We start from the raw sequence: 14,214 nt of genomic DNA, 5'->3' as shown, positions 1-14,214 counted from the left end.
AAAAAAAAAAAAAAAAAAAAAAAGCCCCAGTGGAAAGTGCTGTCAGAAACTCTCAGGCGCTAGACAAACAGAAGACAGTCACCTATTGGCCAACAAACGTTTATTGTTGTATTATTCCTTTATCTCTGTCAAGAACAAACACCTTACTTGACATCTTTACCCCTGAGTCTCCACCAAGCAGGGCCCATGTTTCTATCCCTATGTATCCACCCCCTTTGGTCTTTGTGAGTCTGCGTAATGTGGTGGGGGGGTGTTGGGTTTTCTGTGGTGGCTCCATATCCACTCAGGTGTTGCTGATTGAAATAGCTTGAAAATTACTTTGACCCTCCTGCTGGCAGACCCACCACCCCGCCTTCAACTTCTCCTCTCCCACCGCCCCAGGAGTCCCAGATTCCCTTCCCCCACCCACCCCATCCTGCTCACTCAGGCCTGGTCACCTCCTTAGTTGCTCTACCTGTCAGCGCGTTCTGCACCCAGAGCTTGGATGAGAGATGGAAAATTCCCAGGTCCCTGTGCTCCCTTCCTGGCTGCAGGACCTCATCCAAGGGTCACCTTGAATTGAGTGCTGATCCCCCTGCGGGGAAGCAAGTCTGAGCTGACAGCCAGGAGGGGGAGCTTACAAGGGAGCCCAGGGATGTGGGCTGCAGCCCCTTGAGGCCCCCGCTCCGAGCGGGGCCCAGCTGGGGGCTGGAGGGCAAGACTGGGGATCTCACCACAGCGCCAGAGTGCAGGGGTACAAGGGTAGGTAGGTCCGGAGCCTCAGGGTAAGAGCCTGGGGCCAGAGTGGTGGGAGAGGGAGCCTTGGAGGATGAGGTCGGCACAAGAGCCTGTGCAGGTCCTGGGTCGTGAGAGTGGGGCTTGAGGGAGAGCCAGGTTCTGGGACCAAGAGCCCAGCGTCTTGGAGCCAGCCTGGAGCCTGGCCCTGGGGGCTGTTGAGCCAGGCCTGAATCGCCCTCTGGTGGCCACTTCCCAGACTGCAGCCAGACCCTGTCTCCCCGGACTCCCATCTCTCTTCCAAGCCCTGTTGCTCTTCTTCCCAATGTCCCATCTCCAAGCTCACCTCCCTTCCTCTCCTCTGAGCCTTCGCTTCCTCTGAGACCCCAGACCCAGGTCCCAGGCCCATAGGTGGTATTTTTTTTTTTTTTTAAGGCAGAGTTTTGCTCTTATTGCCCCGGCTGGAGTGCAGTGGCCTGATCTCGGCTCACTGCAGTCTCCGCCTCCCAGGTTCAGGCGATTCTCCTGCCTCAGCCTCCTGAGTAGCTGGGATTACAGGCACCTGCCACCACGCCTGGCTAATTTTTTGTACTTCTAGTAGAGCCAGGGTTTCACTATGTTGGCCAGGCTGGTCTCGAACTTCTGACCTCAGGAGATCCGCCTGCGTCAGCCTCCCAAAGTGCTGGGATTATAGGCGTGTGCCACCATGCCTGTCCCTTTTTTTTTTTTTTTTTTGAGACAGGATCTCACTCTGTCTTCCAGGCTGGAGTGCAGTAGCACGGTCTTGGCGCACTGCAACCTCTACCTCCCGGGTTCAAGCAATTCTCCTGCCTCATCCTCCTGAGTAGCTGGGATTACTGGCACCCTCCACCATGCCTGGCTAATTTTTGTATTTTCAGTAGAGATGGGGTTTCACCATGTTAGCCAGGCTGGTCTCGAACTCCTGACTTCAAGTGATCCACCCACCTCAGCCTCCCAAACTGCTGGGATTACAGGTGTGAGCCATCGCACCTGGCCTTTAGGCTGTATTCGGCTTCTAGGGCTCTGGACTCAGTTTATGTTGCCATGGTAACCTTTCCCATTTTTGGTCTTCTCTGGAAAGTCAGGGACCCTCTGGCCAGGTCCCAGGGGTCACCCGTGATGTGAGCCTTGTGGGGTTTTTTGGTGGGAGAGCACTCATGATCTATGGAAGACCACGAGTACATCAGAACGCCCCCTACCCCAGCCACCTCCACCCTCTTTCCCAAGGCCTTGAGGGACAGAGGGGACAGGATGGGGTCAGAGGTGGGGAGGGGCCTCTGAGGGCCAGGCCCCTTCCTCTCCCTTCACACCCTTCACTCCCCTCTCAGACCCAGGCTTCTGCCCCACGCCCCTCCCCTGGCCTAGCCACCAGCTGACTTCCTCGGCCGGCCCCCTCCCCTCCACTCTGGGATTGGTGCCAGGGTGAGAAGGGGACACTGGCACTGACCGTGTCTGGGAATTCCCGCCCACCGAGGAGCCGAGGGGAGGGGGGGTCCCCGTGTCCCCAAGGAGCCAATAGCAGCCAGGCCTTGCCCTTGGGGGGGTGGCATATATCTTTCAGGCCAGCACCCCCGAGGCACTGTCTCCTCTCTGCCCGCCTGGCACTAGCCAGACCCCGCTCTGCCCGGGGGGCTCTGAGCCCCCCAGGCATTCCCTTCACTGCATCCCTCTCCATTGGAGGGGTGTCTAAGGACCCTTTCCCCTTGGGCATGGCCCAGCCAGGAGTCTCTGTCAAGTCCCTGGTGTCATCTTATGAGACCCGAGTGGTGGGGATGGCTCCAGGGCCGCCCCGAAAAAGGGGCTGTGCCTCTTCCCCTTGCTCTCCCCGGGGTGCGTCCCCCATACGAGGGACATCTGGGCCCCCGCCCCACCGGGGCCTGGGAGGCCCTGGGCAGCGGCCCTCAGCCCGCAGGGGGATGGACAAAACCCTCCTCTCCCTCATTCTCTACTGTCACAGGTACAGGGGGGTGTGGGCGGGAGGCTGTGGTCCGAGAAACCGGCACCTGGGAAGGCTCCCCCTCTCCTCCCCTCACCTTCCTGTGTCTCTCCAGTGGCTCCGGAAGCCTGGTTGGCATTGACAACAAAATCGAGCAAGCCATGGTAAGAGAAGCCATCTTAGTCCCAGGAGGTCCCGGCCCCCTTAAGCCATCCCTCCGCCCCAGCCCTGTCCTCTTCCTTACCAGGCAACACCAACTCCCAGCCCCTCCATCCCTCTCCCTGCTGGGCTCCTGGGCATCCTCTGCCCCCTCCTACCGCCACCTCCACCCTTGACTTTGCCCAGCCTCTGGTCTGGCTGCTGGTCCCCATCTCTGTCTTTGAGCTCTGACTCTGCCTCTGTCCCTCGTCCTTTTCCCCTGTCCCTTCCCTGCTTTGTCTCTCATCCTCTGGACACGGGACTCTCTCCCATCCCGGCCCTCGAGGCACTGGGCAGGGGATGAGGCACCCACTCCGTTGACACTGTGCCTGTCCTGGGGCCCCCAGGACTTGGTGAAGTCCCACCTCATGTTTGCGGTCCGGGAAGAGGTGGAGGTGCTGAAGGAGCAGATCCGGGAACTGGCAGAGCGGAACGCTGCGCTGGAGCAGGAGAACGGGCTGCTGCGCGCCCTGGCCAGCCCGGAGCAGCTGGCTCAGCTGCCCTCCTCGGGGGTCCCACGGCTTGGGCCCTCCGCGCCCAATGGGCCCTCCGTCTGAGCCTCCCTTCCCTTACAATGTGCCTTTGGGGCTGCCCGGCCTTTTGTCAGCCGCCTGCCCCCTCTTCCTATGCAGCTTTAATGTCCCCGTGTCCCCAGGGTGGGAGTTCAAGGCTCAGTAACGGCCTGGTCCCCCGGCCCCTGCCCCATCTCCTCATCATCCCCAGCCTTAATGGAGGAGGGAGGACTTCAGGACGGGGCGTCAGAGGGAGCCCCCTCTGGGAGGGAACCAACCCCCACCCTCCCTCATGGGACCCCCAGCAGTCGACGGCCTGGGGGAGCTGGAGGCTCCCTGGCAGACACCCCACCCCCACCTTGTTCCCTTGAGGTGCATCCTCTCCTCTGCCCAGGGGAGGGAGTGTGGACAGTATCTGGAAGTTCTGGGATTCAGGTTGTTATTAAAATAATAATAATAATTAAAAATTCTGAAGAAACTTGAATTTGGAGGTTGACATCTCGTTTGTTGCTTGTGTTCAGACTCAGGGGTCGCGCCTGCCATTTGGGGCTTCCCTGAGATCTTTTGCAGACTGGGGAGGTTTAAAGTGTGGGAGATGGAGGGATTGAGACAGAGACTGGAGAAAGGAGCCAGCGGTTCGGGTCCTGGGAAGGGGCAGGCGAGGATTGGGGGTGGGGGGGCGTCTGCCCACGTGCTGGGCGGGGGGACCAGGAAACAATGAGGTCTTTGGTGGCTGCCCAAGATCCACCCCCAGCTTCCCAGTGTGTCCCCTCTGCGGGCTGGATCTGGGTGGCTGCTTGGGGGCGGGGCAGGGGGCCCTGAATGGGCCCCTTGTCTCTGGGCTGGGTGTGGGCCAGGCTCCCCGGGCACACGGTGCCCTTGCCAGGCCTGGCCGGCCGCCGTGGCTCCCACCCCCGGCCAGCTGAGGACGGGCCCTGTGGGTGAGATGGCCCCTCCCTGGCAGCCTGGGCTCTGGTCCCAGGCGGAAGAGTCAGCAGTGATGGAGAAGGACCCCATCTAGCGGGGAAGAGGCAAGAGCTGTGGCTGTAGCCCCAGGAGGCCCCTAGTCCCAGCAGCCTCCAAGGAGGCTGACCTGCCTTGGAGTCCGTGACTCTCTACCTCCTTAGGTTTCCCTAGGTTCATAACCTTGGGCAACTTATTTGGTTTTTCTTTTTTTTTTTCGTTTCTTCTTTATTTTTTTGAGACAGGGTCTTGCTCTGATGCTCGGAGTGCAGCGGCACAAACACAGCTCCCTGCAGCCTCCACGTCCCTGGCTCAAGTGATCCTCCTGCCTTGGCCTCCCTGAACTATAGGTGTGTGCCACCACGTTCAGCTATATTGTCTTTATTTTTGTAGAGATGGGGCCTTGCTATGTTGCCCAGGCTGGAGTGCAGTGGTGTTATTATAGATCACTGTTGTCTTCCACTCCTGGGCTCAAGTGATCCTCCCACTTCAGCCTCCTAAGTAGCTGGGACTACAGGCTTGTGGCACTATGCCCAGCTAGAGACAGACTTTCGCTCTTGTCACCCAGGCTGGAGTGCAGTGGTGAGATCTCAGCTCACTGCAATCTCCACCTCCCAGGTTGAGATTTCCCAGGTTCAAGCGATTTCCATGCCTCAGCCTCCTGAGTAGCTGGAACTACATGTGTGCACCACCCCTCCCGGCTAATTTTTTTTTTTTTTTTTTTTTTTTTTGTATTTTTAGTAGAGACAGGGTTTCACCATGTTGGCCAGGCTGGTCTCAAACTCCTGAACTCAAGTAATCCACCTACCTCAGCCTCCCAAAGTGCTGGGATTACAGGCATGAGACACTGTGCCCGGTCTACATTTTTTGGTAGAGACCATCTCACTATATTGCCCAGGCTGATCTCAAGCTGCTGACTTCAAGTAATCCTCCCACCTTGGCATCCCAAAGTTCTGGGATTACAGGTGTGAGCTACCACACCTGGTCCCCTTAAGTTTTGTCCTTCCTTCCTTCCTTCCTTCCTTCCTTCCTTCCTTCCTTCCCTCCTTCCTTCCTTCTTGTCTTTCTTGTCTTTCTTTCTTTCCTTCTTTTCTTTCTTCCTTCCTCTTTCTCTTTCTTTTCTTTGTCTTTTCTTTTCTTTCTTTCTCTCCTCTCTCTGTCTCTCTCTCTCTTCCTTCCTCCATCCTTCTCTCCCTTCTTACTTCTTTTTTTTTTTTTTTTTTTTGAGACAGGGTCTCATTCTGTTGCCCAGGCTGGAGTGCAGTGGCACAATCATGGCTCACTGCAGCCTCCACCTCCTGGGCTCAAGCAATCTTCCTGCCTCAGCCTCCTGAGTAGCTGGGACTTCAGGCACACACCACCACTCCTGACCGATTTAAAAATTTTTTTTGAAAAATTTAAACATAGTGAGTTGTGGGGGTGGGGGGGGGTCTCACTATGTTGCTCAGGCTGGTCTTGAACTCCTGGCCTCAAGTGATCCTGCTGCCTCAGCCTCCCAAAACACTGGGATTACAGGCACGAGCCACCATGCCCGGCCCCCTTTAGCTTTCCTGAATTTCAGATCCCTCTTTGGTGAAGTGGCACTAACAACAATACCTACCTTGAAAGGCTGCTGTGAAGGGACTGCATGACATGATGCAGGGACAGGGCCTATTAGTTTGTTACTCCTTAGTTTATTTTCCCTGGATCTGAGCGAAGAAGAGCCAGGGTGGAAGAGATGGACTCTGTGGGTCCAGGCAGGGCCTCGGGGGTTGGGGTCGGGGCCAGGCAGCCTCACAATGGTCTAGAACTCTCCCTCATTGTAGGTTCTCACCTACTTCAACTCCTCTCCCTGTTCCAGGGAGGGGAGAAAAGGTCTGGGATTCATTGGCAGGAGGGGCTTTCCCCCAGGATTTCCTACTTCTTTCTTTACTGCTCTGCTTGAAGCTCCCAGGAGACCCCTCAAGAGGTGGTCACTGGCCCACAGCCCACCCCGTCCTCCACCTGCCACCTCCACTGTACCAAATGCTGGCTCTGCTCTTTCCTCCGTGTTTGTCCTGTCAAGAGAGATGGTTGTGGTCATGAAGTTCTTCCGATGGGTTAGACAGGCTTGGCAAAGGATTATTTCCTGGGTGAGTTTCTGAGACCACTCTGTCCTCATGATGCTCTGGCCTGAGGGCATGGTCACAGCAGCCCCTTACTGCATGGGATCCCTGCCTTCCTGGCCTCCTGTGGCCAAACAAGATGGAGTGGGGAGGAAGGAAAGGACAGCTGGGGAGGGGCTGGAGGAGAAGGGATAGAGGCCAGGAAACTCACTGATGCATCCCTTTTGTGCCTTCTTTTCTGTGGATGGTATTGTCTCTGCCCTGCCCCTCTCTCCTGTCTCTCCTCTCTGTGTCTTGGTTCTCAGGTTTTCTTCTGGAGGCAGAAAATTAAACCAACCATCTCAGAACACCCTGGCTCCAAGAAACACTCATTGAAGAAGATGGAGAAGACTCTCCAGGTGGCTGAGACTTTGAGGTTGATCGAGCCCCCGAAAGAGGCTAAACCCAAGTTGGCTGAGTCCCCCAAGCTGGCAGATCCCTGCGTGTTGGCCAAGACTACAGAGGGGACCAAGGTGGAGCTGGGCCAACAGGGCCGATCCCTGCTGCAGCTGCCGAGGACAGCCGTCAAGTCTGTCTCTACGCTCATGGTCTCTGCCCTGCAGAGCGGCTGGCAGATGTGCAGCTGGAAGGTCAGCACCGTCCCAACACCCCCTCCCTCTTTCCCCAGCCCTGAGTGACTCACCCCTCCCTCCGATTACTTGTTCAACAATTGTTTCCTGGCCTGGTGCAGTGACTCATGCCCGTAATCCCAGCATTTGGGGAGGCTGAGACGGGAGGATCACTTGAGCTCAGGAATTTGAGACCAGCCTGGGCGACACAGCAAGACCCTGTCTCTTAAAACATCTTTTTCTTTTTCTTTCTTTCTTTTTTTTTTTTTATCCTGAGACAGAGTCTCACTCTGTCACCCAGGCTGGAGTGCAGTGGCGCAATCTCAGCTCACTGCAACCTCCACCTCCCGGGTTGAAGTGATTCTCCTGGCTCAGCCTCCTGAGTATCTGGGATTACAGGCATGCACTCCCATGCCCGGCTAGTTTTTGCATTTTTAGTAGAGACAAGGGTTTCACCACAAGGCCAAGCTGGTCTCGAACACCTGGCCTCAAGTGGTCCATCTGTCTCAGCCTCACAAAATGCTGGGATTACAGGCATGAGCCATCATGCCCGGCAAATTTTTTCTTTATATATATATATACACACACATATATTTCCGGCTGGGCTCAGTGGCTCATGCCTGTAATGCCAGCACTTTGGGAGGCTGAGGCGGATGGATCACGAGGTCAGGAGATCAAGACCATCCTGGCTAACATGGTGAAACACCGTCTCTACTAAAAATAAAAAAAAAATTAGCCAGGCCGGGCGCGGGGGCTCACACCTGTAATCCCAGCACTTTGGGAGGCCTAGGCGGGCGGATCACGGGGTCAGGAGATCGAGACCATCCTGGCTAACACGGTGAAACCCCATCTCTACTAAACATACAAAAAATTAGCCGGGCGTGGTGGCGGGCGCCTGTAGTCCCAGCTACTCAGGAGGCTGAGGTAGGAAAATGGCGTGAACCCGGGAGGCGGAGCTGACAGCGAGCAGAGATTGCGCTACTGCACTCCAGCCTGGGTGACAGAACAAGACTCCGTCTCAAAAAAAAAAAAAAAAAAAAATAGCCAGGTGAGGTGGCGGGCGTCTGTAGTCCCAGCTACTTGGGAGGCTGAAGCAGGAGAATGGCGTGAACCCAGGAGGTGGAGCTTGCAATGAGCTGAGATAGCGCCACTGCACTCCAGCCTGGGCAACAGAGCGAGACTCCATCTCAAAAATAAAAATAAAAATAAAAACTATTTCCTGTGCGTCCAGCAAATGCCAGGTACTGAAGATACAACACTGAACAAGATTTGCAGACTTGCGGGGCTACAGATGAGATCATAGGCATTGCTAGTTCAGTATCCACACATTGTTGAGTGTGACATTGTCAAGCGGGCTGTAGGATCCCAGGAGAGAGGCATGTTATCCAGACCTGTAGTCAGGCAAGGCCTTTTTTTTTTTTTCTTTGAGACGGAGTCTGTCACCCAGGCTGGAGTGCAGGGGTGCGATCTTGGCTCACTGCAAGTTCTGCCTCCCAGGTTCATGCCATTCTCCTGCCTCAGCCTCCCGAGTTGCTGGGACTACAGGTGCCCACCACCACACCTGGCTAATTTTTTTTTTTTTGTATTTTTAGTAGAGATGGGTTTTCACCGTGTTAGCCAGGATGGTCTCGATCTCCTGACCTTGTGATCTGCCTGCCTCGGCCTCCCAAAGTGCCAGGATTACAGGCGTTAGCCACTGCACCCAGCCAGGCAAGACCTTCTTAAGAGAAGTGAGGGTAAAGCTGAGGCCTGAAGGTGTTAGCTTGGCTTGAAAGGGTTGTTAGGGGAAGGTGGAGGGAGTGGGAGGGGTGTCCAGGGAGTAAGAATAGCAGATGTGTGGCCAGGCACAGTGGGTCATGCATGTAATCCCAACACTTTGGGAGGCCAAGGCAGGAGGATCATTTGAGCTCAGGAATTTGAGACCAGCCTGGGCAACATGGTAAAACCCTATCTCTATAAAAAATACAAAAATAAGCCAGGAATCGGTGGCTCACAGCTGTAGTCCCAGCTATTCGGGAGGCTGAAGTGGGAGGATTGCTAGAGCCTGGGAAGCGGAGGTTGTAGTGAGCCGAGATCATGCCACACACTCCAACCTGGGTGACAGAGCAAGATTCTGTCTCAGGAAAAAAAAAAAAGTCTGGGTGCAGTGGCTCACACCTGTAATCCCAGCACTTTGAGAGGCTGAGGCAGGTGGATCACCTGAGGTCAGGACCAGCCTGGCCAACATGGTGAAACCCTGTCTCTACTAAAAACAAAAACAAAAACAAAAATCAGCGGGGTGTGGTGGTGCACCCCTGTAATCCCAGATACTTGGGAGGCTGAGTCAGGAGAATTGCTTGATCCCGGGAAACAGTGGTTGCAATGACCCGAGATTGTGCCACTGCACTCCAGCCTGGGCAATAGAGTGAGAGTCTGTCTCAAACAAACAAAAAAGAATAGCAGATGTGTGCAGAGCTGGCCCAAGGTGTGTGGGTTGGAGTGAAACGATCCTGAAGTCAAAAGTCAGCTGGTAGAAGGCAGGGTTGCCAAGTTGTGAGCTGTGGATTGGACCCTTAGAGCAATGGGAGCCCTTGAAGACACTTGAGCAGAGGAGTGACATGACCAAATGTTGAGTTTGAAAGCTCACCTGCACTCATGTGAGTAGGATTGTAAGCTTGTTTAGCCCAGCCTGGGCAACATAGGGAGACCCCATCTCTACAAAAGTAAAAAAATTAGCCAGGCTTGATGCATGCCTGTAGTCCCAACTACTTGGGAGGCTAAGGTGGGAGGATCGCTGGGAGGTTAATTCTGCAGTGAGCTATATTCTTGCCACTGCACTCCAACCCTGCTGACAGACTGAGATGCTGTCTCAAAAAAAAAAAAAAGAAAAGAAAAAGGAAAAAAGATAGCACAGCCACTCTGGAAAAGAGGATGGTCATTTCTAGCTCTCTCTCTTTTTTTTATGTTGAAGTCTCACTCTGTCACACAGGCTGGAGTACAGTGGCATGATCTCGCTCACTGCAACCTCCGCCTGCCAGGTTCAAGCAATTCTCCTGCCTCAGCCTCCCGAGTAGCTGGGATTACAGGCACCCACCACCATATCTGACTAATTTTTGTATTTTTAGTAGAGACAGAGTTTCACCATATTGGACCGGCTGGTCTTGAACTCTTGACTTCAGGTGATCCTCCTGCCTCGGACTCCCAAGTACTGGGATTATAGGCGTGAGCCACAGTGGCTAGCCAAGAATGGTTATTTCTTATAAAACTAGCCATGCAGTTTTCATATGACCCAACAGTTGTACTCTTGGGCATTTATCCCAGATAAATAAAATCTTATGTTCACACGAAAAATCTAAATGTGAGGCCGGGCACAGTGGTTCATGCCTGTAATCCCAACACTTCGGGAGGCCGAGGCGGGCGGATCATGAGGTCAGGAGATCGAGACCATCCTGGCTAACATAGTGAAACCCCATCTCTACTAAAAATACAAAAAATTAGCAGGGCACAGTGGCGGGCGCCTGTAGTCCCAGCTACTCGGGAGGCTGAGGCAGGAGAATGGCGTGAACCCGGGAGGCGGAGCTTGCAGTGAGCCGAGCCCGGGAGGCGGAGCTTGCAGTGAGCCGAGATCGCGCTACTGCACTCCAGCCTGGGTGACAGAGGGAGACTCTGTCTCAAACAAACAAACAAACAAACAAACAAATCTAAATGTGGACATTCATAGCAGCTTGATTTGTAATAGCCAAAATCAACCCATGTCCTTCAGTGGGTGAATGGTTAAACTGTGATATCTTCAAACCCCAGAATACTACTCAGCAATAAGAAGGGACAGACTGGCCAGGGGCAGTGACACACCTGTGATCCTAGCACTTTGAAAAACCAGGCGGAAGCATCGCTTGAGCCCAGGGGTTCGAGGCCAGGCTAGACAACATAGTGAGACCCCCATATCTGCAAACAAACAAAACAAACACACAAATAAATAAAATTCTAAAAAGATAGAAAGGACAGGGCCGGGCGTGGTGACTCATGCCTGTAATCCCAGCACTTTGGGAGGCCGAGGCAGGCATATCACCTGACGTTGGGAGTTCAAGACCAGCCTGGCCAACATGGTGAAACCCTGTATCTACTAAAAATACAAAAAAATTAGCTGGGCATGGCGGTGGGTGCCTGTAATCCCAGCTACTCAGGAGGCTGATGCAGGAAAATTGCTTGAACCTGGGAGGCGGAGGTTGCAGTGAGCTGAGATCATGCCACTGCACTCTAGCCTGGGCAACAAAAGTGAAACTCTGTCTTAAAAAAAAAAAAAAAAGCCGGGTGTGGTGGCTCACACCTGTAATCCCAGCACTTTGGGAGGCCAAGGCGGGTGGATCACGAGGTCAGGAGATTGAGACCATCCTGACTAACAGGGTGAAACCTCGTCTCTACTAAAAAAAATGCAAAAAAAATTGGCCAGGCATGGTGGCAGGTGCCTGTAGTCCCAGCTACTCGGGAGGCTGAGGCAGGAGAATGGCGTGAACCCAGGAGGTGAAGTTTGCAGTGAGCTGAGATTGTGCCACTGCACTCCAGCCTGGGCGACAGAGGGAGACTCCATCTCACCCTGTAAAAAAAAAAAAAAAAAAGATAGAAAAGACAAACTCTTGATACATGTGGTAATGTGGGTGTGAATCTCGAGGGAAATTCTTTTGTTTGTTTTGAGACGGAGTTTCACTCTTGTAGCTCAGGCTGGAATGCAGTGGCATGACCTCAGCTCACTGCAACCTCCGCCTCCCAGGTTCAAGCAATTCTCCTGCCTCAGCCTCCCGAGTAGATGGGACTACAGGCGCCTGGCCACCACACCCAGCTAATTTTTTGTATTTTTAGTAGAGATGGGGTTTCACCATGTTAGCCAGGCTGGTCTCAAATTCCTGACCTCAGGTGATCCACCCACCTTGGCCTCCCAAAGTTCTGGGATTACAGGCACGAGCCACCGTGCCCGGCCTCAAGGAAATTATACTGAGTGGAAATAACCAATCCTAAAAGGTTATATACTGAATGATTCCGTTTATATTATCTACCACTCTTGAAATAACAAAAGTCTAGAAATGGCAAACATATTAGTGGCTCAGTGGTTGCCAGGGGCCGCAGAGAGAAGGGGAGAAAAGTGTAGTTATAAAAGGATAACATGAAGGACCCTTGGGATGATGCAGATGTTCTGTATCTTTTTTTGTTTTGTTTTCGTTTTTTGCTTTCTCCTGTCTGATGGAAATGTTCTGTACCTTGACTGTGGTAGTCGGATACATGAACCTGCACACTGGATAAAACTTGGTAAAATTACACATACACACAGACACACGCACCAGTGAGTACAAGTAAAACTAGGGAAATTTACGTAAGATCAGTAGATTGGATCAATGTCAATATCCTGACTGTATCATAGTATAGTTTTGCAATATTTACCTGTTGAGGGGAACTCGGTAAAGGGTGCATGGGATCTCTGTGATTTCTTCCAATTGCATGTCAGTCAGTCTACGATGATCTCAAAACAAAACAAAAAAACAGTTTAGGCCGAGCGTGGTGACTCACACCTGTAATCTCAGCATTTTGGGAGGCTGAGGCAAGTGGATCACTTGAGCTCAGGAATTCAAGATCAGCCTGGGCAAAACCCCATCTCTACAAAAAAAAAAAAAAAATATATATATATATATATATATATCTCCACTATGTATATATATGTATATCTCTACTATATATATATCTACAAAATATATATATGTGTGTATATGTGTGTGTATGTGTGTGTGTGTGTATATATAATATATATATATAAAAGTTAGCCGGGCATGGTGGTGCACAACTGTAGTCCCAGCTACTCAGGAGGCTGAGGTGGGAGCATCACTTGAGTTTGGGAGGTGGAGGTTGCAGTGAGCTGAGATTATGCCACTGCACTCCAGCCTGGGTGACAGAGTGAGACCTTGTCTCAAAAAAAGAAAAAAAAAAAAAAAGACCAGGTGTGGTGGCTCACACTTGTAATCCCAGCACTTTGGGAAGCCGAGGCGGGCTGATCACTTGAGGTCAGAAGTTCGAGACCAACCTGGCCAACATGGTGAAACCCTGTCTCTACTGAAAATACAAAAATTAGCTGGGCGTGGTGGTGGGCATCTGTAATCCCAGCTACTCGGGAGGCTGAGGCAGGAGAATCGTTTAAACCCAGGAGGTGGAGGATGCAGTGAGCTGAGATCATGCCCCTGTACTCCAGCCTGGGTGACAGAGCAAGACTCCATCTCAAAAAACAAAAAGAATAGAAATGATGGGCCAGGTGTGATGGCTCATGCCTGTAATCCCAACACTTTGGAAAGCCAAGGCAGGAAGATCGCTTGAGCCCAGGAGTTCGAGACCAGCCTGGGTGGCATAGCAAGACCGCGTCTCATTAAAAAAAAAAAAAAAAAAGATAGAGTTGACAAACGTCTAATGCAATCTGAGAAGGCTTCCTGGAGGAAGTAATGTCTGAGCTGGCCTGATGGGAGAGGTGGAATCAGGGAGCCCTTTGCTGTTTATCTATGAGTCATTCTAACAGCAGTTTCTCCCTAGACCCACCTATTTACATGTGTACATCTTCTCTTTCTCTTACAGTCATCAGTGAGTTCTGCCTCAGTCAGCTCCCAAGTGAGGACTCAGTCACCTTTGAAGACGCCAGAGGCTGAGATGCTGTGGGAGGTATACCTGGTGCTGTGGGCTGTTTGCAAACAGCTGCGCCAGCTGTCCCGCAGGCAGGAGAGGCACAGACGGCACCACATCAGATGCCATGCTGCCCCTCGACCCAACCCGGCTCAGTCCCTGAAACTGGATGCCCAAAGTCCCCTCTAGGGGGGGAACCCCAGACCCTCAGAGAGTCCCAACCTTACTCTTACCTGGGGTCCCATATAAGCCCCTTCATTCCATGTATTCCATTTGTAAAAAAAATTATCAAAATATTGGGAAATAAATACCAGATAGTTCTGAGTCAGTGTAGAGTGTGTTTGTGGATGGCAGGAGGGGATGAGAGGAGTTTGGGTGGGTCAGGGAGAGACTCCTAAGGCCTAAATCCCAGTGGGGGTCACCTGTGGGTCTATCTGGGAGGAAGCACAGTGGTCAGCAGGTTTCTGCTCTGGGTCCCACCCCCTTCTAGGGGCCTAAATGCCCATTTGTAACTCCACCTTTCTTTATAAGGACAGTAACAGCTGCCA

The 14,214-nt window shown here is 52.8% G+C and overlaps 2 protein-coding genes across 2 annotated transcripts in view; both read left to right on the top strand.

The window, feature by feature from the left end:
- TSC22D4 (TSC22 domain family member 4) overlaps nt 1-3,865 on the top strand; it is a 12,964-nt gene extending 9,099 nt beyond the window's left edge. The window contains exons 4-5 of the mRNA XM_023197201.1: nt 2,787-2,835; nt 3,217-3,865. Coding sequence (XP_023052969.1) covers nt 2,787-2,835; nt 3,217-3,426 — 259 coding nt within the window. The 3' untranslated portion in view covers nt 3,427-3,865. The remainder of the gene's footprint in view (nt 1-2,786; nt 2,836-3,216) is intronic.
- A 1,973-nt stretch (nt 3,866-5,838) lies between these two features.
- On the top strand, nt 5,839-13,994 carry C8H7orf61 (chromosome 8 C7orf61 homolog). Its single transcript, XM_023197202.3, has 3 exons — nt 5,839-6,455; nt 6,734-7,057; nt 13,622-13,994. Exons 1-3 carry the CDS (start codon nt 6,393-6,395, stop codon nt 13,853-13,855), a joined length of 621 nt encoding a protein of 206 aa, XP_023052970.1. The 5' UTR covers nt 5,839-6,392; the 3' UTR covers nt 13,856-13,994.
- The last annotated feature ends 220 nt before the right edge of the window (nt 13,995-14,214 follow it).

The sequence above is a fragment of the Piliocolobus tephrosceles genome, chromosome 8 (assembly GCF_002776525.5).
Source record: "Piliocolobus tephrosceles isolate RC106 chromosome 8, ASM277652v3, whole genome shotgun sequence".
Taxonomy (NCBI): Eukaryota; Metazoa; Chordata; class Mammalia; order Primates; family Cercopithecidae; genus Piliocolobus; species Piliocolobus tephrosceles.
Note: the sequence above shows the minus strand (reverse complement) of the source record. Positions and strands in the feature narration are given on the sequence as shown.